This window comes from Hyla sarda, chromosome 5 (assembly GCF_029499605.1).
Source record: "Hyla sarda isolate aHylSar1 chromosome 5, aHylSar1.hap1, whole genome shotgun sequence".
NCBI classification, from domain to species: domain Eukaryota; kingdom Metazoa; phylum Chordata; class Amphibia; order Anura; family Hylidae; genus Hyla; species Hyla sarda.
In genome coordinates, this window is record NC_079193.1 from 271,349,679 (window position 1) to 271,374,788 (window position 25,110).

Genomic DNA, 25,110 nt, shown 5'->3' on the forward strand with positions numbered 1-25,110 from the left:
AATCCCAGAGAGCATCAGCGTTAACCTATGAACCACAGCTTGACCAATGGGTTATAGTGTAGCCCCCTCACTATATAAGGGGCAGCAATCTTCAATTCAGTTTCTTTGCTCACGGCTCTTTGAGTTATGTGCTCATAGATATAACATCTAAGGGGCAGATTTATCAAAACCTGTGCAGAGGAAAAGTTGCCCAGTTGCCCATAGCAACCAATCAGATCGCTTCTTTCATTTTTAAAAGGGCCTGTGCAAAATGAAAGAAGCGAGCCGATTGGTTGCTATGGGCAACTGGGCAACTTTTCCTTTGCACAGGTTTTGATAAATCTCCCCCTAAGTCTTTGCTGAAGCAGCTTCCAGAGGCCTTAGAGACCAGTGTTCAGCATCTGGAGTTCCACAAAATCTCCAGTAAGTCTCAAGTCTATGTCTCCTGTCCTGCACAGTCAAGTCCAGTCTATTAACTGTCAAGTCTAACTTACAAGTCCAAGTCAAGTCTATTACAAGTATTGGTCCAGCAGGCTGTGAGGTCCTCTGGGTACTGGTCACATCTCTGGGACAATCTGGCCATAGCTGTGAAGATAACCTGTCTTCTATTCAGTAAAGCCTTCGTTTTCCCATAACTGGTTGTGGACTCTTTATTCACTGCTAGCCCGTGGGATTACGAAGAATCCGGGCGTGTGGTGTTCCGGAACCGGAAAACTACACTGGCGTCACGAACACATAGGGGTTAATACCACCAGACCCCCGGGGTTAATAACATCTGATCCCACCACTCACTGCAACACCTGTGGCCCTGTCACTACTCACTATAGTGGCGCACCACACTAACACCTACCTAAAGGGGGTCTACAACTACTACCTTAAGGGGGGCTACTACTGTATATGGGGGGGGGCTGCAACTATATACAGGGGGACCTACCTACAGGGAGTAACCCCTACTTATAGGGGGCTGCTACTGCATACAGGGAGTAACTATCTAAAGGGGGCAGCTATCTACACAGGGACTTACCTACAGGTGGTACCTCCCTATTCTGGGCTCCTGTGTAATGAGGGAAACTATGTCCAGGGACCTGAAAAATAGGTGGGGAGGAGTCAGGTGTGGGTGGTTGGGGGGCTGGGTGAGGCAGGTCTTGAGCTGTGTAAGGGGCCCCAAAATTTCTTATGGCAGCCCTGCAGCCTGCTGGGTAACGCCCCTTCCCAGTCTGTGAATCTGACTGAGACTGAGCAGAAAATACAGAGCAATATCAAGTAGAAAACTAACAAATAATAAAAATAAAAGGCAGGGGGTGGTTCATCATGATGGGGGCAGTGAACTGGGAGGAATATAAAAATGAACAAGATTATGAGAGGTACTCTTTAAGTATCTTAATAATGTTTTACTTTCCTTTACTGTTGTATACTTTTTTCCTTGACTCAATAAAGTACTGGCAGTCCAAAGTGCTTTTAGAAAGGAAAGATGGTTTATACTAATTTAAATAAATATTACCCAGGTGAATTAAGAGGTTAATCTCATTGTATCTCCAAGCTCTACTTATACTTTCTCTCATTACAATGAGGTTCGATGTTCTTCATATTTGTATCTTAAAAGCACTTTAAGCACCTTAAACATCTGGGTGCACTTTAAGTATTGTCTCCCAGGGATTCTGGCAGTGAACTAGTCAATATTGCTGGCTACAACTCTGCTGATGTAAGTCTTGGAGATTTTATTCTCTCAGTATTTGCTGATGAAAGAGACGGGCTGGTGCTCACTAAGCTGCTGCTGAGGACCCGATCCATTTGTTTACAACCTTCTCGGACCAGGAAGAGCCTGCAGCTGCTGCGACATGTGCATGATGTCTTTTAAGGCAAGTGATGGTTGTTTTATATTCAGATGTAAGCAGTAACGAAATGGCAACGCCTCACATTAAGGGTTCCTGTTTCCCAGGCCTTGTTCTGGGATGGCATAGTCATAGTGCAGATATTGCTGGTGCAGGCCTTGTAGTCACAGTCACTTTTAAAACCCTACAGCAGTGTTTCCCAACCAGGGTGCCTCCAGCTGTTGCAAAACTACAACTCTCCACATGCCCGGACAGCCAAAGGCTGTCCGGGCATGCTAGGAGTTGTAGTTTTGCAACAGCTGGAGGCACCCTTGTTGGAAAACACTGCGCTGCAGAAATGAGCCAGCAAATATCCAGAGAGTAGAGAAAGGGACAGTCAGTGCTGGAAACTCAGGAGTAGGCTGCTCTGCAGGGACTACAGCTGTTTATTAAAGGAGATCTGAAGTGCTTATAACTTATCTCTTATCTGAAGGATAGGGGATCATTTATAGATCGCGGGGGGTCCTCGCGATCTCCTGTACGGGGCCGCCACAGTCTGCCGGAAGGACCGTGTCGTCCCCAGCAGAAAGCCACGGCAGGTACGCCCCCTCCATGTATCTCTATGGGAATCATGGAGGGGGCGTGCCGGCTGCCACGTCATGCGGGGACAGAGCGCCCCCTTCCCTTTACACTGCCGTGGCCCCGTATAGGAGATCGCGGGGGACCCCAGCGCTCAGACCCCCCCGCGATCTATAACTTATCCCCTATCCGAAGGATACAGAGCACTACAGATGTCCTTTAAGAACAGTAACAAGGGAAGAGCTTTTAATGTTGTTATTATTAGGAAGCGCTTTTAATGTTGTTATTATTATTAGTTTTATATATTGAAACAGTCACCAACCTTGATTTGTTTATTAATCTGTGTATTTACATGGCAATATTAATCTTATTCATTTGGACGACTTTTTTTTTTGTGTGAAAGTTTTTCAATAATATAAGAATAATGTTTAAAAAACAGAGTCAGGGTCGTAGAGAAAACATAATCTAAAATTGTAGTTACGTGTACATGTTTTTTTTCCCCTTCAAACTGTGCTTATGCTGTGCTCATTCATGGAATGACCATAAAGGGGTATTCCAGGAAAAAACTTTCTTTTTTTTTTTTTTTTTTTATATATCAACTGGCTACAGAAAGTTAAACAGATTTGTAAATCACTTCTATTAAAAAAATATTAATCCTTTCAGCACTTATGAGCTGCTGAAGTTGAGTTGTTCTTTTCTGTCTAAGTGCTCTCTGATGACACGTGTCTCGGGAACCTCCGAGTTTAGAAGCAAATCCCCATTGCAAACCTCTTCTACTCTGTGCAGTTCCTGAGACAAGCAGAGATGTCAGCAGAGAGCACTGTTGCCAGACAGAAAACAACAACCCAACTTCAGCAGCTGATAATTATTGAAAGGATTAAGATTTTTTAATAGAAGTAATTAACAAATCTGTTTAACTTTCTGGAGCGAGTTGATATATATATATATGAAAAAAGTTTTTTCCTGGAATACCCCTTTAAAGGAGTAGTCCAGTCTAAAATGAGTCAGATCACAGGGGCTCCGACTGTTGGAACCCCCAAACTCCAACTACCCACAACACCCATACCATCCCCCATAACCCCCCCCCCCCCCCCCCGCAATCTCCCGCCCAATGCAGTACGGCAAGAAGAGGTGTCTTACACACACCCTCAATGCATCTCTATGAGAGAGTCGGAGATACACGTCAGGGCGCCGGGCAAGAGATCCCAGGGGTCCCAGCAGTCAGACCCCCCACAATCTGACATTGCTGATAGGGATAAAGTTTTTTTTTAGATTGGATACCTCCTTTAAAGTTATTTATTGAAGCAAATATGGTAAAATATTATTTTGTCATTTAGACTGAATGATTCATTCAAAAAGTTTGCATAGTAGCATTCTGTATATACATTGATGTCCCGGATAGGGAGAAGTGTATAAAGGTCTGGTAACAAGAAAGGACTTAGGCTTGTTTAAAAACAGATTGTTACTAGCAAAAACTGCCTAAAGCTAGATGTAGCTATTGGCTTTAGCTGATGGTGGGAGTAAAGAATGCCAAAAAAATTCAGCCAGGGACATAATTGTTGTGGCCCAGTGCAGGAGTTGCACCCCGGTACCCTTGCTTCCCAGTCAGGCAGCCTCCATACAGTGGCCCCTGGGCCCCCCTGCACCGGTACCCTATGTATGTTCCTATGTGCCTATGTTGTATAGTGTATTGCATATATAATGTGTTATGCCTTTAAGACCTGTTGTCATGTGATTGTAACCCAGTGAGGTACCAGTGACCATGTGACCTACATGGTGACCTATGGGACCTCTTCAGAGTCTCCTCCTTATAAGCCCTGGGTGGATCTTGCTCAAGTCTTAGGCTCTTCCTGCTTAGCTGAGTTGCAGTGAGTTGCTTAGCTGAGTTCCAGAGGAGGCCTAAAGTCTATGGATCCACAAGTCCACTACCCCCCAGGTCCAAGTCAAAACCTGGTAAGCTACAAACGGGGTATAGTCAGTCTCCGTCAAGTCAGTCCAAGTCAATCTGTCTCAGGTCAGCGTGGCTGTACATCAAAAAGTCCAAGTCCACTATAAGTCCCAGGTAGCCCTGTGGTCTCTGAAGTCACTGGTCACCTCTTTGGGCCTAGCCAAGCTGTATAGACTGTTACACCTGTCTGACTCAGTAAAGCTGCCGTTGTTCCCTAACTTGACGTTGGAGTCATTATTTGCCCCCCTGCCTAGCCCAGGATTCAGCGGCCTACCTTCATGTGTTGAAGAGGTTAAACCACGCCCTGGCATCACAAACACAAGGGGTTAATGCCATCTGCCCCTAGGGTAATTCCATCTGCCCTGTATCACACCCTCACCACATAATGATAACTGTTGACCAAGGATTCTATTGCAAATGTTTAATGTTTCTTAGGAATGTAATAATTCACACATATCCAATGTACATTCAGGAACACAAACTTTATTTGAAGAAACTTGCATAACCTTAATTTCTTTAACATAATCTAAAAATCTCATGTAATTGAAATTTACTTAACGTCTGCCATGGAAGAAGTTCAAACACTGGGATAGCACCAGACTAAGGTCAAGAAGCCTTATGGAGCATTTGAGGAGAGAATATTTGGAAGTGATTTTATGCTTTCCGTCAGGAGTTCCAGTATTTTGTTGGTAAGAATAGTGCAGTCTGCAGTATTATTTTTATTGTCATTAATACAGGAATTGCTATGTAAAATGTATATGGAAAAATATCAGGAAATACATCAGCATAGAATATTTCATCTAAGAATATATCAAAGTTTTCGATTTTTGACCCTCCAGAGCAGCTATATGGTTAGATTACAAGTGTAAAGTCCTCTATTGGGACTGGGATCCCACAGGAGCCAATAAGAAAACTTGTGGGCGGTAACAAGGTTGTTGCAGGCGGAAGGGGGCAGCCACAGAACATAAAGTAGGTCCTGGATTGGGGAACGTGCAGCTCACAGTATGCAAAACTTGAGGTTTACCGAAAACGTACATATATAACCGAATGTCCACAATATGACTGGAGGCAAAAAAAGGGAAAGATTATCGGTCCCCAGAAAGTTTCCAAGGTCAATTGATGGAGGATTCTGCAAAGTAGGTCCTGCAAAGTCCCACAAGCCTTTAAATAGCACAGGGGCAGATGAAATAGCACAAGGGGGTAATGACATGGCAAGGTGGGGTATTGAAATGGCACGAGGGGTAATGAAATTGCACAGGGCGTAATATCTCTTAAAGCTGAGACAAAATGTGTGCAGGAGTGGGAGGGATTAAACACTAGTGTTGAGCGGCATAGGCCATATTCGAATTCGCGATATTTCGCGAATATATGGACGAATATTTGTCATATATTCGCTAAATTCGCATATTTATAATATTCGCGTTCTATTTTCGCATATGCGAAAATTCGCATATACAAAAATTAGCATAAGCGAAAATTCTCATATCCAAAAATTAGCATATGCAAATATTCGCATATGTGAAAATTCGCACACCAGTCTCACACAGTAGTATTAGAGCCTTCTTTACATCACACAAGCTGGAAGCAGAGAGGGATGATCACTGTGATGTGTACTGTGAAAAAAACAAAAAACAAACAAATATTCGTAATTACGAATATATAGTGCTATATTCGCAAATTTGCAAATATGCCATATTCGCGAATAAAATTCGCATTGCGAATATTCGCGAGCAACACTATTAAACACACATGTTGCAGTAATAGTCAGAAATGTAGCAGGAGCAGGATAAAGAAAACAGTTTTGTGCAGAGCTCTATACCAGTGACCATAGTGCTCTCTCCATATCACTATGAAGCACAGAGGCATCTTAAAGGGGTACTCCTGTGGAATTTTTTTTTTTTTTAAATCAATTGGTACCAGGAGGTTAAAGGGGTTATCCAGGAAAAAACTTTTTTTTTTATATATCAACTGGCTCCAGAAAGTTAAACAGATTTGTAAATTACTTCTATTAAACAATCTTAATCCTTTCAGTACATATGAGCTGCTGAAGTTGAGTTGTTCTTTTCTGTCTAAGTGCTCTCTGATGACACCTGTCTCGGGAACTGTCCAGAGTAGAAGCAGATCCCCATAGCAAACCTCTTCTACTCTGTGCAGTTCCCGAGACAAGCAGAGATGTCAGCAGAGAGCACTGTTGCCAGACAGAAAAGAACAACTCAACTTCAGCAGCTGATAATTATTGGAAGGATCAAGATTTTTTAAAAGAAGTAATTCTGTTTAACTTTTTGGAGCCAGTTGATATATGAAAAAAAGTTTTTTCCTGGAATACCTCTTTAAACAGATTTGTAAATGACTTCTATTAAAAAAAATCTTTACCCTTGCAGTACTTTTTAGTAGCTGTATGCTGCAGAGGAAATTCTTTTCTTTTTGAATGTCTATCTTTTTTTTGTCGACAATGCTCTCTACTGATACCTGATGCTGTATCAGGAACTGTCCAGAGCAGTAGAAAATCCCCACAGCAAACCTATGCTGCTCTGGATAGTTCTTGACACGGACAGAGGTGTCAGCAGAGAGCACTGTGGACATGACAAAAAAAAAAATTCTAAAAGAAAAGAATTTCCTCTGTAGCATACAGCTGCTAAAAATTACTGGAAGGGTAAAGATTTTTTAATAGAAGTCATTTACAAATCTAAAGAAAAGGAAAAAAGTGCAAGTGCAGCTCACAATTGGTATATAAACACTAACCGAGGTCAACAGGGCATGCAACTATACCACAGTTGCAAAATAATGCGAAATATGTATAGAAAAAATATTGTCCGGACCTTCCAAGGTAGTGTAATTAATTAAATAAAAAATATGGATAACTGGGTCGTACTCCAATAATAATTCAAAATAATTATTTATTTAACCTCTTCAGGACATAGGGCGTAAGGACCGAGTCCTTAAGGACGCAGGGCGTATCCATACGCCCGTGGGAATTCCGGCCGCCACCGCTAGCCGGTTGGGGACCGGAGCCGGATGCCTGCTGAAATCGTTCAGCAGGCATCCCGGCATATCGCCCAGGGGGGTCATTATGCCCCCCCATGTCGGCGATCGCCGCAGATCGCTGGACAATTCAGTCCAGCGATCTGCGGCGATTCCGGGTCAATCGGGTCTCCAGTGACCCGGTGACCCGGAATTACTGGCTGTTCGGGGCCATCTCTGACGGCCCCGAACAGCCAGAGCCTGCAGGGGTGAGGTGGCACTGGTGCCACCTCACGATTGCCCTGATTCGTCGGCCGGATTACCGGCCGACCAATCAGGGCGCCTGCTGCGGGTGTCACTCCCGCACCCGCTCCGCCCCTCTTCCGGAGGACGTGAGCGGGTGCGGGACGTGCACCCCGGGTGCTGGGGACCCCGATCCCGGCGTCAATGTTGGGATCGGGGCCCCAGGAGCAGCGGCGGCGGCGGGACTGACACCATGCGCTGGATCGTTGGAGGTGAGTGACAGCCTCCTGCTGTTGCTTAGCAACAGCTCCCAGCATGCAAAAAGGGCATGCTGAGAGCTGTAGTTATGCAACAGCAGGAGGCAGACAACCACAACTCCCAGCATTCCCTTATGGGCATGCTGGGACTTATGGTTTTGCAACAGCTGGAGGCACATGTTTTCTATGGAAAAGTGTACCTTCAGCTGTTGTATAACTACAACTCCCAGCTTGCACAAACAGCTAAAGTGCATGCTGGGAGTTGTAGTGGTGCATCTGCTGGTTGCATAACTACAACTCCCAGCATGCCCGTTGGCTGTCGGTGACTGCTGAGAGTTGTAGTTTTGCAACAGCTGAAGGCACACTGGTTGTGAAACTCAGAGTTTTTTTTTACCTAACTCAGTGTTTCATGACCGGTGTGCCTCCAGCTGTTGCAAACTACAACTCAGCAGTCACCGTACACCATGCACCGTACATGCTGGGAGTTGTAGTTTTGCAACAGCTGGAGGCGCACTGGTTGTGAAACACTGAGTTGGGTCACAAACTCAGTGATACATAACCAGTGTACCTACAGTTGTTGCAAAACTACAACTCTCAGCAGTCACCGACAGCCAACGGGCATGCTGGGAGTTGTAGTTATGCAACAGCTGGATGTCCGTCCCCCCCCCCCCCCAATGTGAACGTACAGGGTACACTCACATGGGCGGAGGATTACAGTAAGTATCTGGCTGCAAGTTTGAGCTGCCGCAAACTTTCTGCTGCAACTCAAACTGCCAGCGAGAAACTACTGTGAACCCCCGCCCGTGCGACTGTACCCTAAAACACTACACTACACTAACAAAAAAATTAATAAAAAGTAAAAAACACTACATATACAGATACCCCTACACAGCCCCCCTCCCCTCCCCAATAAAAATGAAAGCGTCTGGTACGCCACTGTTTACAGAACGGAGCCTCCAGCTGTTGCAAAACAACTCCCAGTATTGTCGGACAGCCGTTGACTGTCCAGGCATGCTGGGAGTTTTGCAACAGCTGGAGGCACCCTGTTTGGGAATCACTGGCGTAGAGTTCCCCTATGTCCACCCCTATGCAAGTCCCTAATTTAGGCCTCAAATGCGCATGGCGCTCTCACTTTGAAGCCCTGTCGTATTTCAAGGCAACAGTTTAGGGTCACATATGGGGTATCGCTGTACTCGGGAGAAATTGTGTTACAAATTTTGGGGGGTATTTTCTGCTTTTACCCTTTTTAAAAATGTCAAAACACCAAAAAAGGGGGAGGAGATATGCTCATAAATGTATAGGGTCCTGTGGTAAATGCTCTAAATATGAAACCAAAAGAAAAAGAAACCACTTGAGAACGGACCATGTATAAACTAAAATGAGTTTTATTGAGAATAATATCAAGACATATAATGATTACACACACAGCATGGACAAACAAAAAGTGGGAACCAGGGAGCAGGGGGAGATAAAAAGAAAGTAACAATAGTATATATAGTGTCCAAGTGTGCTGAACAATTTAAAGTGCCAGCAACGTGCCATGAGTAAATAGGACCAATATCTTAAAAACGCACACAAAACGGATCACAGAGAAAACCAGATATAATAGTGACATAAAACAGTGAGACTCCCTCCGCTCCCCAGTTACCCACCAGACCTCCAACGCGTTTCACCCAACGGGGCTTTATCCAGGAGTGGATAAATACAGATCAATACAGATCCCGGCATCTGCGGCAGTTCGCGATTAAAATGAACGATCGGATCGCCCGCAGCGCTGCTGCGGGGATCCGATCATTCATAACGCCGCACGGAGGTCCCCTCACCTTCCTCCGTGCGGCTCCCGGCGTCTCCTGCTCTGGTCTGTGATCGAGCAGACCAGAGCAGGAGATGACCGATAATACTGATCTGTTCTATGTCCTATACATAGAACAGATCAGTATTAGCAATCATGGTATTGCTATGAATAGTCCCCTATGGGGACTATTCAAGTGTAAAAAAAAATTTAAAAAAATGTAAAAGTAAAAGTAAAAAAAAAGTGAAAAATCCCCTCCCCCAATAAAAAAGTAAAACGTCCGTTTTTTCCTATTTTACCCCCAAAAAGCGTAAAAAAATTTTTTTATAGACATATTTGGTATCGCCGCGTGCGTAAATGTCCGAACTATTAAAATAAAATGTTAATGATCCCGTACGGTGAACGGCGTGAACGAAAAAAAATTTTAAAAGTCCAAAATTCCTACTTTTTTAATACATTTTATTTAAAAAAAAATTATAAAAAATGTATTAAAAGTTTTTTATATGCAAATGTGGTATCAAAAAAAAGTACAGATCATGGCGCAAAAAATGAGCCCCTATACCGCCGCTTATACGGAAAAATAAAAAAGTTATAGGTCATCAAAATAAAGGGATTATAAACGTACTAATTTGGTTAAAAAGTTTGTGATTTTTTTTAAGCGCAACAATAATATAAAAGTATATAATAATGGGTATCATTTTAATCATATTGACCCTCAGAATAAAGAACACATGTCATTTTTACCATAAATTGTACGGCGTGAAAACGAAACCTTCCAAAATTAGCAAAATTGCGTTTTTCGTTTTAATTTCCCCACAAAAATAGTCTTTTTTGGTTGCGCCATACATTTTATGATATAATGAGTGATGTCATTACAAAGGACAACTGGTCGCGCAAAAAACAAGCCCACATACTAGTCTGTGGATGAAAATATAAGAGTTATGATTTTTAGAAGGCGAGGAGGAAAAAATGAAAACGTAAAAATTAAATTGTCTGAGTCCTTAAGGCCAAAATGGGCTGAGTCCTTAAGGGGTTAAAATGTGAAAATATGCAAATATTAAAATATAGCACTGGCATATGAAATAGCTCTATATAGACATATTGAACAGGACTAGACGCGTTTCAGGGTTCTCAAATACGACCCTTTCCTCAGTACCCTTGACTGACTACTGAGGAAAGGGTCGTATTTGAGAACCCTGAAACGCATCTAGTCCTGTTCAATAGTCCTGTTCACTGGCACTTATGCTCTTTATGAACTCTATCTATTATCCACGGAGCAAGCTGATCATACTGTGGATTTCCTACACATTAGTCGATCAAGACTAGTGTCCGGTCCTGATCTTACCCGGCCAGCTCCGGCTCAGCTGACGTCACACGCCATCTACACGAGGCAAGTTCCATCTACCCAGCGTGTGGTCTCCGGCTTCTTCCAAGTCCAGCGGTGAGGAGATCGACATCATAAGCGCCTGCTAGCGCTTGGTCTCCTGGCAAGTATACCATCGGCGCCTGCCAGCGCACGGTCTCCCGGCGAATTTACCATCGGCGCCTGCCAGCGCCACCAGTCTGTGACGACCACCACCGCGAAACATCTGGACCCTGAGAGTTAAAGCAACAGCACCATCTAAGACCTCTGACTGTGATATCTAGGCACAGGGACAACTCTATTGCCTCAGCGAGAGCTGTCAGAGCCACACCATCCAGGACCGGTAACAAAGTATCCAATTTGATATACAATTGTCATACAAAAGGACACTTATATCGCATCTTTCTAACACTGCGAGGATATAAGATCAATGGGGGAGATTTATCAAAACCAGTGTAGAGAAAGAGTGGTGCAGTTGCCCATAGCAACCGATCAGATTGCTTCTTTCATTTTAAAAGAGGCCTGTGAAAAATGAAAGAAACGATCTGATTGGTTGTTATGGGCAACTGCACCACTCTTCCTCTACACAGGTTTTGATAAATCTCCCACAATATGTCTATATAGAGCTATTTCACATGCCAGTGCTATATTTTAATATTTGCATATTTTCACATTTTAAGATTGTTTAACTTTGTATACCGTATTTATCGGGGTACACCACACACTGGCCTATAACACGCACCCTCATTTTACCAAGGATATTTGGGTAAAAAATTTTTTTTACCCAAATATCCATGGTAAAATGAGGGTGCGTGTGCGCGCGTGTATACCCCGATACTTCCCCAGGAAAGGCAGGGGGAGAGAGGCCGTCGCTGCCCGCTTCTCTCCCCCTGCCTTTCCTGGGGTCTAGAGCGCTGCTGCCGGCCCTTCTCTCCCCCTGGCTATCGGCGCCGCTGCCCGTTCTGTCCCCCTGACTATCGGTGCCGGCGCCCCATTGCCGGCGCCGATAGCCAGGAGGAGAGAAGCGGCGCCGACAGCCAGGGGGAGAGAAGGGGCAGCGGCACCCATTGCCGGCGCCGCTGCCCCGTTGCCTCCCCCCATCCCCGGTGGCATAATTACCTGGGTCGGGTCCGCGCTGCTGCAGGCCTCCGGCGCGCGTCCCCTGCGTCGTTGCTATGCACGGCGCGGCACACTGATGTCATGCCACCGGGGATGGGGGGAGGCAACGGGGCAGCAGCGCCGGCAATGGGTGCCGCTGCCCCTTCTCTCCCCCTGGCTGTCGGCGCCGCTTCTCTCCCCCTGGCTATCGGCGCCGGCAATGGGGCACCGGCACCGATAGTCAGGGGGACAGAACGGGCAGCGGCGGCAATAGCCAGGGGGAGAGAAGGGCCGGCAGCAGCGCTCTAGACCCCAGGAAAGGCAGGGGGAGAGAAGCGGGCAGCGACCTGAATAAGGATAAGCACACTGGGGCCAATGAATTATTATAAACACACTGGGGCCAATGAATTGTTATAAACACACTGGGGCCAATGAATTATTATAAATACACTGGGGCCAATGAATTGTTATAAACACACTGGGGCCAATGAATTATTATATGCACACTGGGGCCAATGAATTGTTATAAATACACTGGGGCCAATGAATTATTATAAACACATTGGGGCCAATGAATTATTATAAGCACACTGGGGCCAATGAATTGTTATAAACACACTGGGGCCAATGAATTATTATAAACACATTGGGGCCAATTAATTATTACAAGCACACTGGGGCCAATATATTATTATAAACACACTGGGGCCAATGAATTATTATGAACACACTGGGGCCAATGAATTATTATAAACACACTGGGACCAATGAATTATTATAAATACACTGGGGCCAATGAATTATTATAAACACACTGGGGCCAATATATTATTATAAACACACTGGGGCCAATGAATTATTATAAACACACTGGGGCCAATATATTATTATAAACACACTGGGGCCAATGAATTATTATAAACACACTGGGGCCAGTGTATTATAAATACACTGGGGCCAATATATTATTATAAACACACTGGGGCCAATGAATTCTTATAAACACACTGGGGCCAATATATTATTATAAACACAATTGTCCTGTATAATGTATAGATGCGGGCGGACGGCCGCTCTTCTCTGGTCCCACTGTTGTATGAGTATATGCTGTATATATACCTATTATTCATATTTCCCGCAGAGAGCTGTGATTGGCTGGAACCATCTGGCTAATCACAGCTCTCTGCAGGAAATATGAATAAGTGATGTGAATTCTATTCACATCACTGGCCAGCGGAGTATAGTGCAGAGATGCTAGCGCACGAGAAAGCCACTCCACCTCTGCAATAGAAAGGACAATTGCATCGGGTGTCAGGAGTGACACCTGCTGTGATCTGTCTATTAGTACACTACTAAAAAATGTAAAAAAATTTGAAAAAAAGTGAAATTCACATACACACACACTTTATTAAACACAATATTAAAATACATTACTAATAAAAAATGTATTATAAAAAATATATACTTTTTACATTTTTATTATTGTCGGCTACATTTTAAGGTCCCTGTCAGCCCACATAAATTGATCCCTATTTAAAAATGTACATTATTTTTTTTTTGTGGCTTTATAATTTTTTTATACACCCAAGAATGGAGTCATTCTAGGCTGCTTTCACACTATGAGTTTTCATCCTTTATTAAACACCCCTTTTCTGTATTGTATAATTAAAAAACGGATGTATAATAACGAATGAAATAGCGGGTGCTAATGACTGAATAATGTCCATAAGAATAACGGGCATATTCATCCGTTAAGGCCTGGTTCATACCTCGTTTTTGCAATACAGTTCCCGTATCAGGTTTTTGATTAAAAAAAAAACTGGATTCCTCAAAACCTGATATGGTCAAAAACCGTACAGGTTGCAAAACAGACACAACCCGGATGCATCTTTTGGCATACGGTTTTCAATGGAGAGTCAATGCATACGGTTTTTAATACGGTTCCGTATAGCTTTCAAATAAAAAAATGTATATGGGAACTGCATTTGCCTATGTTGTACATCTTGGCAAAACATTAACCTTTCTTATATACTTCATAAGATTTTTTTTTCCTTTTGATAGAAATCATGGCTTACAAAATCATGGTTTTGTCCAAGCTGAAGCACAGACATGTACACAGTCCAGTAAGTGAGGGTGGGCTAGCACTCCTCTGTGCTCTCTCCTGTTTGATAGTACTCCTCTGTGCTCTCTCCTGATAGGACTCCTCTGTGCTCTCTCCTGTTTGATAGGAATCCTCTGTGTTCTCTCCTGTCTGATAGCACTCCTATGTGCTCTCTCCTGTCTGACAGCACTCCTCTGTGCTCTCTCCTGTCTGATAGGACTCCTCTGTGCTCTCTCCTGTCTGATAGGACTCCTCTGTGCTCTCTCCTGTCTGATAGCACTCCTCTGTGCTCTCTCCTGTCTGATAGTACTCCTCTGTGCTCTCTACTGTCTATTAGGACCCCTCTGTGCTCTCTTCTGTCTGATAGTACTCATCTGTGCTCTCTATTGTCTGATAGAACTCCTTTGTGCTCTCTCCTGTCTGACAGGACTCCTCTGTGCTATTTCCTGTCTGACAGTACTCCTCTGTGCTCTCTCCTGTCTCATAGGACTCCTCTGTGCTCTCTCCTGTCTGAGAGTACTCCTCAGTGCTCTCTCCTGTCTGATAGGACTCCTCTGTGCTCTCTCCTGTCTGATAGGACTCCTCTGTGCTCTCTCCTGTCTGGTAGTACTCCTCTGTGCTCTCCCCTGTCTGATAGCACTCCTCTGTGCTCTCTCCTGTCTGATAGTACTGCTCTGTGCTCTCTCCTGTCTGATAGCACTCCTCTGAGCTCTCTCCTGTCTGATAGCACTCCTCTGTGCTCTCTCCTGTCCGATAGGACTCCTCTGTGCTCTCTCCAGTCTGATAGGACTCCTCTGTGCTCTCTCCTGTCTGATAGCACTCCTCTGTGCTCTCTCCTGTCTGATAGTACTCCTCTGTGCTCTCTCCTGTCTGATAGGACCCCTCTGTGCTCTCTCCTGTCTGATAGTACTCCTCTGTGCTCTCTCCTGTCTGAAAGCACTCCTCTGTGCTCTCTCCTGTCTGACAGTACTCCTCTGTGCTCTCTCCTGATAGGATTCCTCTGTGCTCTCTCCTGTCTGATAGGACTACTCTGTGCTCTCTCCTGTCCTATCAGGCAGAGGAGTGCTAGCCCACCCTGACTTACTGGACTTTGTCCATGCCTGTGCTTCAACTTGGACAAAGCCATGATTTCATAAGAAATAACATTTTCTTATTAAGTATATTAGAAAGGTTAATGTTTTGCCAAGATGTACAACATATAAAAAGTTTTTGTATCTAACATATCTAACATTTAAGCCTGCAGAAATAGTAACTACACTTCACTCAAAGTATTTGACTGCCTAGATGGTAACATTAATGTAACAATAATTATTGTCAATATTCTTTAATTTTCTCTCAAGATAAGTTACTTACCTGTCTATTGACATATAGGTTTGCAAACTAACACCACAACTTAATTATGATATGACAACATTAACTTATATATATATATATATATATATATATATATATATATTCATTATATTTCTGTATGACAGTGTCATTTTGTCTGTTATTGAGACTTGAAATGCTCACTGATTTTACTTGTATTGCAATACCGCTACTCACTTTATTGCTTTTGTACTCTTGTTATAATATTCTCAAGAAAAAAAATATGGGTGCATTCACACCACGTTTTTGCAATTTGGCTACCGGATCGAGTGGGAGAATATAAAAACCGGCCACTGCCATATCCCAGCTGTGCCCACGCCGCATCCCATTCATTTGAATGTACCGAACGGTGTCAGATAGAGACTTCGGTCGGCTCATTTTTTTCAGACCACGTTTTTCATTCCAGCAACAAAACCGGATAATTCTCCTGCATTGTCCTCTGCTTGTCATTTCTCATGCCCAAAGCCATGTTTCAAGGGGGTGTACTGATATTTTAAAATCCATCTTTTGTGATGTTCTTCTTTATTGTTGTGTTCAGGAAGGAGGAGGTTAGTTTTCAAGGCTTTTTGCTAGAAATGGGAAAGCACATCGCCTGGTACTTCTAGATAGGAACAGAGATATGGAGTGTGAGCAAAGACAGATGTTTCCACATCCTCGAATTGTTTCCTATTCATATATGATTTTTACAATTGTTATAGTTAGTGTTATAATAGTAGTAGCTTGCATGCTTCATACTAGATATTAGTTTTTCTGCATCAATTTCAAGGGCAAAAATGACATTTCCATGACATGGGATGGACCAGAGTTCTATCTGGGAACCATAGAAGCTGAGAAAATTGTCTTTTGTGTTTTCCTCCTTATGTACAGCCTGTCTGAATTTCCCACTATGTAAGACAATAAGGGCTTCTCTGTACATCTCCCTTCCAATCCTGCCGCTATCTCTAACACAAAAAGAGCAGAAAGTCCATCTGACAGGTTTAACTTTCTGTGAACAGCAGCTAAATGTTAGGAAATATTTAATGAAACTATTTAGAACGTATAGGAAACAATTAATAATTAAAATGAGTGTAAACTTGTCCATAGCCTGTAATATACTGTTAGTATTTAACCCGTACAGGACCTAGGGCGTATGGATAGGCCTTCTGTACCTGGGTCTTAAGGACCCAGGGCATACCTGTACGCCGGGCGGGGACCGGACTGGGGTGACTGCTGATATCGATCAGCAGGCACCCCATGCAAATGCCCAGGGGGGTCATCAGACCCCCCCATGTCGGCGATCGGCGCAAATCGCAAGTGAATTCACACTTGCGGTTTGCGCCGATTCCGGGTCATACGGGTCTATGGGGACCCGGTGACCCGGAATATAAGGGGGATCGCGGTTGTCTAAGACACTCACTATCCCCCTGTAGCCATAGGAGTGAGGTGGCAGAGGTGCCACCCCTCTTATCTCTGCTATTGGTGGTCGAGACGCGACCACCAGTAGCAGATCGGGGGCGGGGGGGGGGTTTACTTTCGTTTTCGGCGTTCTGCCCACCCACAATAGGCGGGGCAGAACGGGGAAACGACAGGGACCGAACGCCGAAGTTCCACTTACCCGTCGGTGGAAGCTGCGGGACGGGATCGGCGGCGGTGATCGGCGCGGGCGGCGATGTCGTGTGGCAGAAGAGGAAGGCTCCCTGGATCCGACGGAAGCCGGTAAGTTGCCTAGCAACATCTAGAGGGCTACAGTCTGAGACTGTAGCCCCCCAGATGTTGCAAAACTACAACTCCCAGCATGCCCAGACAGCTGCTGGGCATGCTGAGATTTGCAGTTTTGCAACAGCTGGAGGTCTACAGTTTAGAGACCACTGCACAGTGATCTCTATACTGTAGCACTCTAGATCTTGCAAAACTACAACTCCTAGTATGCCCACACAGCAGTTTGCTGTCTGTGCATGCTGGGATTTGTAGTTTTGCAACATCTGGAGGTCCACAGTTTGGAGATCACAGTGCAGTGGTCTCTATCTGTAGCCCTCCAGATGTTGCAAAACTGCAAATCCCAGCATGCTGGGAAAAGTAGTTGCGTACCTCTAGCTGTTGCATAACTAGATCTCCCAGCATGCCCTTCGGCGATCAGTACATGCTGGGAGTTGTAGTTTTGCAACAGCTATAGGCACACTGGTTGGAAAATACTGAGTTAGGTAACAGAACCTAACTGAAGGTTTTCCAACCAGTGTGCCTCCAGCTGTTGTAAAACTACAACTCCCAGCATGCATGGTCTGTCAGTACATGCTGAGAGTTGTAGTTTTGAAACAGCTGAAGGTTTGCCCCCCATGTGAACGTACAGGGTACATTCACACGGAAAGGTTTACAGTAAGTTTCCTGCTTCAAGTATGAGCTGCCGCAGCGAAAATTTCTAGCGGGAAGCTCACTGTAAACCTGCGCCCGTGTGAATGTACCCTAAAAACACTACACTACACTTCACTAACACATAATAAAGGGTAAAACACTACATAAACACCCCCTTACACTGTCCCCCCCAATAAAAATGAAAAACGTATTGTACAGCAGTGTTTCCAAAACGGAGCCTCCAGCTGTTGCAAAACAACAACTCCCAGCATTTCCGGATAGCCACTGACTGTCCAGGCATGCTGGGAGTTTAGCAACAGCTGGAGACACCCTGTTTGGGAATCACTGGCGTAGAATACCCCTATGTCCACCCCTATGCAATCCCTAATTTAGTCCTCAAATGCGCATGACGCTCTCTCACTTCGGAGCCCTGTCGTATTTCAAGGAAACAGTTTAGGGCCACATATGGGGTATCTCTGTACTCGGGAGAAATTGTGTTACAAATTTTGGGGGGCTTTTTCTCCTTTTACCCCTTATGAAAAGGAAAAGTTGGGGGCTACACCAGCCTGTCAGTGTAAAAAAAATAAAAAATTTTACACTAACATGCTGGTGTTGTCCTTTACTTTTTATTTTCACAAGTGTTAAAAGGAAAAAAAGACCCCTAAAATTTGTAACGCAATTTCTCCTGAGTACGGAAATACCCCATATGGTAAAATGCTCTGCAGGCGCACAACAAGGCTCAGGAGTGAGAGCGCACTATGTACATTTGAAGCCTAAATTGGTGATTTGCACAGGGGTGGCTGATTTTACAGCGGTTCTGTCATAAACGCAAAAAAAGAAATACCCACACATGACCCCATTTTGGAAACTACACCCCTCATGGAAAGTAACAAGGGGTATAGTGGGCCTTAACACCCCACAGGTGTTTGACGAATTTTCATTAAAGTTGGATGGAAAAATGAAAAAAAAAAATAGGAAAAAAGCCCCCTAATATTTGTAATCCCATTTTTTCTGAGTAAGAACATACCCCATATGTGGATGTAAAGTGCTCTGCTGGCGCACTATAATGCTCAGAAGAGAAGGAGCACCATTGGGATTTTCAAGATAAAATTTGTCCGGAATTGAAGGCTACGTGTGTTTACAAAGCCCCCATAGAGCAAGAACAATGGACCCCCCCCCCCACATATGACCCTATTTTGGAAACTACACCCCTCACGTAATGTAATAAGGGGTACAGTGAGCATTTACGCCCCACAGTTGCCTGACAGAATTTTGGAACAGTGGTCCGTGAAAATGAAAAATGTAATTTTTCATTTGCACAGCCCACTGTTCCAAAGATCTGTCAAACGCCAGTGGGGTGTAAATACTCACTGCACCCCTTATTAAATTATGTGAGGGGTGCAGTTTCCAAAATGGGGTCACGAGGGGGGGTCCACTGTTCTGGCACAATGGGGGGGCTTTGTAAACGCACATGGCCCCCGACTTCTATTCCAACCAAATTCTGTCTTCAAAAGCTCAGTGGTGCTCCTTCTCTTCTGAGCATTGTAGTGCGCCAGCAGAGCACTTGACATCCACACATTGGGTATTTCCATACTCAGAAGAAATGTGGTTACAAATTTTGTGGGTCATTTTCTCCTATTACCCCTTGTAAAAATATAAAATTTGGGGGAAAACCAGCATTTTAGTGAAATTTTTTTTTTTCATTTACACAACCGAATTTTGCAAAAAGTCGTCAAACACCTGTGAGGTTTTAAGGCTCACTGTACCCCTTGTTGTGTTCCTTTAGGGGTGTAGTTTGTAAAATAGTATGCCATGTTTTTTTTTTTTGCTGTTCTGGCACCATAGGGGCTTCCTAAATGCGACATGCCCTCCAAAAATCATTTCAGCAAAATTCGCTTTTCAAAAGCCAAATGTGACTCCTTCTCTTCTGAGCATTGTAGTGCGCCAGCAGAGCACTTGACATTTTGTCCTATTATCCCTTGTAAAAATTTAAAATTTTGGTGAAAACTAGCATTTTAGTGGAAAAAAATAAATAAATCATTTACACATCCAACTTTAACAAAAAGTTGTGAAGCACATGTGGGGTCTTAAGGCTCACTGGACCCCTTGTAACGTGCCTTGAGGGGTGTAGTTTCCAAAATTGTATGCCATGTGTTTTTTTTTTTGCTATTCTGGCACCATAGGGGCTTCCTAAATGCGACATGCCCCACAAAAACCATTTCAGAAAGACTCACTCTCCAAAATCCCATTGTCGCTCCTTCCCTTCTGAGCCCTCTACTGCGCCCGCCGTACACTTGACATACACATATGAGGTATTTCCTTACTCGAGAGAAATTGGGTTACACATTTTAGGAAGATTTCTCTTCTTTTATCCCTTGTAAAAATTCAAAAACTGGGTCTACAAGAACATGCCAGTGTAAAAAATGAAGATTTTGAATTTTCTCCTTCAATTTGCTGCTATTCCTGTGAAACACATAAAGGGTTAACAAACCTTTTGAATGTAATTTTGAATATTTGAGGGGTGCAGTTTTTATAATGGGGTCATTTGTGGGGCATTTCTAATATGAAGGCCCTTTAAATCCACTTCAAAACAGAACTCGTCCCTGAAAAATTTTGATTTTGAAAATTTTGTGAAAAATTGGAAAATTGCTGCTGAACTTTGAAGCCCTCTGGTGTCTTCCAAAAGTAAAAACATGTCAACGTTATGATGCAAACATAAAGTAGACATGTTGTATATGTGAATCAATATATAATTTATTTGTAATATTCATTTTCCTTATAAGCAGAGAGCTTCAAAGTAAAAAAAAAAATGCAAAATTTTTTTCATCAAATTTTTCACCAAGAAACGATGCAAGTATGGACAAAATTTTACCACAAACCTAAAGTAGAATATGTCACGAAAAACATTCTCGGAATCAGAATGAAAGGTAAAAGCATCCCAGAGTTATTAATGCTTAAAGTGACAGTGGTCAGATGTGCAAAAAATGGCCGGGTCCTACAGTGAAAATTGGCTGGGTCCTTAAGGGATTAAAAGTCTATTAAATGTTTTCATTTGTTATACTCTGACATTCTGATATTATTCTATATACTATTGTTGTTTATTTTCTGTAATTGATTGTTTAATTGACTGCATAAATTATATAAACTATTCATGGTATCCATGCTCTGTGTACAGGGGTTGTCTGATGCCTGATTTTGCCAGGGGAAGTTGCTGCCTCTGCAGGTGAAATGTGTTATTACAGGTTTATTTAGGGCTGACCAATATTTTATTAATGCCCTGTGTCCACCAGGGTGAGAGCTTGTCAAATATTATGAGATGTCATTTTTCAATATCACATAATAACCAAGGTTATTAAGTACATGCCACATGCTCACCAGTTGTCAAAGGATATCTGGGGGTATTCATCAAGATTGGTGGAGCTTAACGTCTTTTTACCCCATTAATTCATGTAGTGGAAACGTTGTACCTGCACCAGATTTATGACACGGTGCAGGGCATGTGATAAATCTGGTGCTGATCACATTTCATACTTCAGTACACCACTTTGTATGGTGATTGACTAAAGCAAAAGTCGCAATGAAAAGTCTCAAAACAGCATCTGAGACAAACTGTGGGACAAATGTACACCACAAAACCAGGGTAAATCCAATGATAAATTCCCCCCATCATGTCTATAGACGATATGACACACTATATACTATTTCAGTATATATGTAGCAGGAGAATAGTCACGTCGAGACTTCAGAGAAATACCATATTTGTAGAGTTAGTAGTATCCAATCAGATAATAATGTAGTCATGACATGTATACACCCACAAGTTAAATCTATATATATATATATATATATATTCATCCAACCCACTAGAAGGTGATATATACTTTTAATAAACCATATTTCTATATTTATGGATAGTAGACACAGAATCACTTAGGATAAACATGCCCACATATATAAAGGACACACTTCATTCATGATGGACATACCCATCATTTGAGCATAAGTTGTTCCAGAGAAAACCAGGATGGGACGAACAGAGGAAGGAACAGACAAAGGTCTCCAAGGATGTCCTGCACAGCTCCAGAACAAGGAGGATGACAGCTAGAGGATGCTAACAGAGGCGGCCATCTTAAAAGGACATTTCAAGATGGATCCAGCACACTGGATACAGTACTAAGGAAGAAATCCCAGCTGGTGAGACAAGATTTATGGAAATTTCTACATAACCCTCCTACATTATTTACCGTATTTTTCGCCGTATAAGACGCACTTTTTCTTCCCCAAAACTGGGGGGGAAAAGTTGGTGCGTCTTATAAGGCGAATACCTGCGGCCATCAATGGCCGGGACCCGCCGCTATTACAGGACATCACTGATCGCGGTGATGCCCTGTATTAACCCTTCAGACGCGGCGATCAAAGCTGACCGCCGCGTCTGAAGCGAAAATAACACTAACCCGACTGCTCAGTCAGGCTGTTCGGGACCGCCATGGTGAAATCGCGGTGTCCCGAACAGCTTACAGGACACCGGGAGGGACCTTACCTGCCTCCTCGGTGTCTTCTCCGTGCCGGGATCCCCTGCGCTCTCCTTCGACGTCATCATGTCGTCGCGCACGCCGTCATCCAATAGAAGCGCCGTGCTTAGCGACGTGATGACGGCGATGGAGAGCGTTGATCCCGGGGAAGAAGAAGTCCGGAGCGTCAGGGACACCACGGGGATGCGGCGACAGCGATGGAGCGACATCCAGGGCAGCGGTGAAGGGTCCGGAGCGGTGGGGACACGTGAGTATTAACTCCTATACCAGTGGTCTTCAACCTGCGGACCTCCAGATGTTGCAAAACTACAACTCCCAGCATGCCTGGACAGCCAACGGCTGTCCGGGCATGCTGGGAGTTGTAGTTTTGCAACATCTGGAGGTCCGCAGGTTGAAGACCACTGTTGGGTTCAGAATCTTTATATTTTTAGATTTTGCACCTATAAATTGGGTGAGTCTGATATGCCTTTGCGTCCTATAGGGCGAAAAATACAGTACTTATGCCAAGGACTGCCTTTTAGAGATGAGTGAACTTACAGTAAATTTGATTCGTCACGAACTTCTCGGCTCGGCAGTTGATGACTTATCCTGCATAAATTAGTTCAGCTTTCAGGTGCTCCGGTGGGCTGGAAAAGGTGGATACAGTCCTAGGAAAGAGTCTCCTATGACTGTATCCACCTTTTCCAGCCCAACTAATTTTTGCAGGAAAAGTCATCAACTGCTGAGCCGAGAAGTTCGTGACGAATCGAATTTACTGTAAGTTCGCTCATCTCTACTGCCTTTATATGAAGAATTCTTGCTTTATGTACTGTCTGCCATGATGCCAAATAAATATATGTTTTTCAAACCAACAAGAGCTCACTCACTCCATGGTCAGACCGGGTCATAATTTAGTGATCTGGTTATAGTTAACAGAGCTGCCATTTGATAGCATCTTTCCAGTGGTGTTCCCAGGCAAGGTCCCTGTTTATGCATATTGGGTTGAGATTTACCAAAATCTGTGTAGAGGAAAAGTTGACTAGTTGCCCATAGCAACCAATCAGATGGCTTCTTTAATTTTGAAAAGGGCCTCTGAAAAATGAAAGAAGCCATTGGATTGGCTGCTCCGGTTTTTCTCTGCACAGGTTTTGATAAATCTTCCCCATTGACTTCAGTTCATGTCATACACTTTTGTGAAGAATCATGAATATATAGGACGTGTCCCATTATGTTTGAACCCTCCTCTGGCTTTGGCTCAAGAACTGCAGGGGCAGATAAAGTGAAATCTTAGCCTAATACATAGGGGGAGGGGAATATCTCTGGCAGCCACTGATGAACTGTAAGAACATAGGAAAGGACATGTAGAAAACCAACATATCTGATCCTTCTGAGTAACATTGGATATCTACTTAAATCTTAGAAAATAAAGAGAGTAAATAATGTGAGTGATTTTTTGCCAAATACATTTTTAGATTTGGTCAAAGATATTTCTACAGGGGTCATTAAGAGTTTACACTGCTCCACATTATTGCACAATTACCTTCTACCTTCTGTGGTCTGGATTGTGTAACAGTCCCATGAAATTAGAGTGTTGGCAGCTTGTGGGTATTTCATCCCATTGACACATAGAAATGGTTAAAATATTACATATAATCTTTTTATATAACTGAGCCATGATACAAAAAAGTAAATGACACAATTGACACATTTAAACATGGCTTAAATAGTTTTAGGATTAGCTGCCATGTGCTGAATGTACAAGAGGAGTGTTTCCTATACACTGCATATATAGAAGAGAGAATCCTGCTCCCCTATATTTGTATAGCACACTCTCGGCATGAAGGACATTAGAAAGCAGCACTGAGCAGTTTAAGTTGTATATAACACTTGCCAGATTGTCTCTGTGTCTTTTTCTTCATCTGCCTCCCTCGAACAACTCTTCTTTTTCTGCTCCATAGACTTCTATAAACTGCAGTAACCTAATACTTCAGGAAGCTTATCTGTTTCTTGGAAGTTTTTCATGGTGAATTAAGGTAGAGGAGCAGGAAACAAGTCTGATAACTGGAGAAGGGGGACATGTTTTCCCCAATAAGATATATGACAGTTTCCTATATTAATTTGTACTTTTTATTTATGCAAAATTTGTTGAAACATCGGTGACCATTTAAGTGTAGCATATGAAATGTCTTTGGTTTCTTCAGGTGGGGGGATGTTCAAATTTCAAATAATATCCATCTTCTTTAGAAGGCCAGCCCTCATTCAGACTAGGTATTTCTGTGACAGATTTTAAGTTCCCATGTGTTCTGTGTTTACTTTTGAAGGATCTTCTCCTTTAGAAAACCATTTAACCATTTCTCATTGCAGTTTTGGGTTGTTTTTAAAAGAGGATTTACTATATATATATATATATATATACATATATATATATATATATATATATATATATATATATATATATATGTCCTTGTAATAAACTTCATATACTAACTTATTACAAAAAGAGGAACAGTATCAGAGGCCATTGTTCTTATCACTACAGTATTATCAGTCTAGAATTTCTTACATTTTAGCACATTCATTACTTTCACTGTATAAAATTTTTTCTCTAGCTGTATTAAAGGGGTACTCTGCTCCTAGACATCCTATCCCATATCCAAAGAATAGGGGATGAGATGTCTGATCGCAGGGGTCCTGCCGCTGGGGACCCCCGCAATCTTGGCTGCGGCACCCTAGATATCCGGCGCGCGGAGCGAACTTTGCTCCGTGCC

The 25,110-nt window shown here is 43.2% G+C and overlaps 1 protein-coding gene across 5 annotated transcripts in view; it reads left to right on the top strand.

Annotated features, from left to right (window-relative positions):
* Window positions 1-293: 293 nt before the first annotated feature.
* ANKRD29 (ankyrin repeat domain 29) overlaps window positions 294-25,110 on the top strand; it is a 101,719-nt gene continuing 76,902 nt past the window's right edge. Inside the window, exon 1 of one of the 5 annotated variants that reach the window (XM_056521751.1) lies at window positions 294-402. Coding sequence is in view for 4 of the 5 variants with exons in the window: in XM_056521749.1 (XP_056377724.1) it covers window positions 4,974-5,006 (33 nt within the window). In the remaining variant the exon portion in view is untranslated. Of the gene's footprint in view, window positions 403-1,709; window positions 1,843-4,868; window positions 5,007-25,110 lie in introns of those variants that run through there. The other 4 variants (XM_056521750.1, XM_056521747.1, XM_056521749.1 and 1 more) reach the window with 4 other exon arrangements.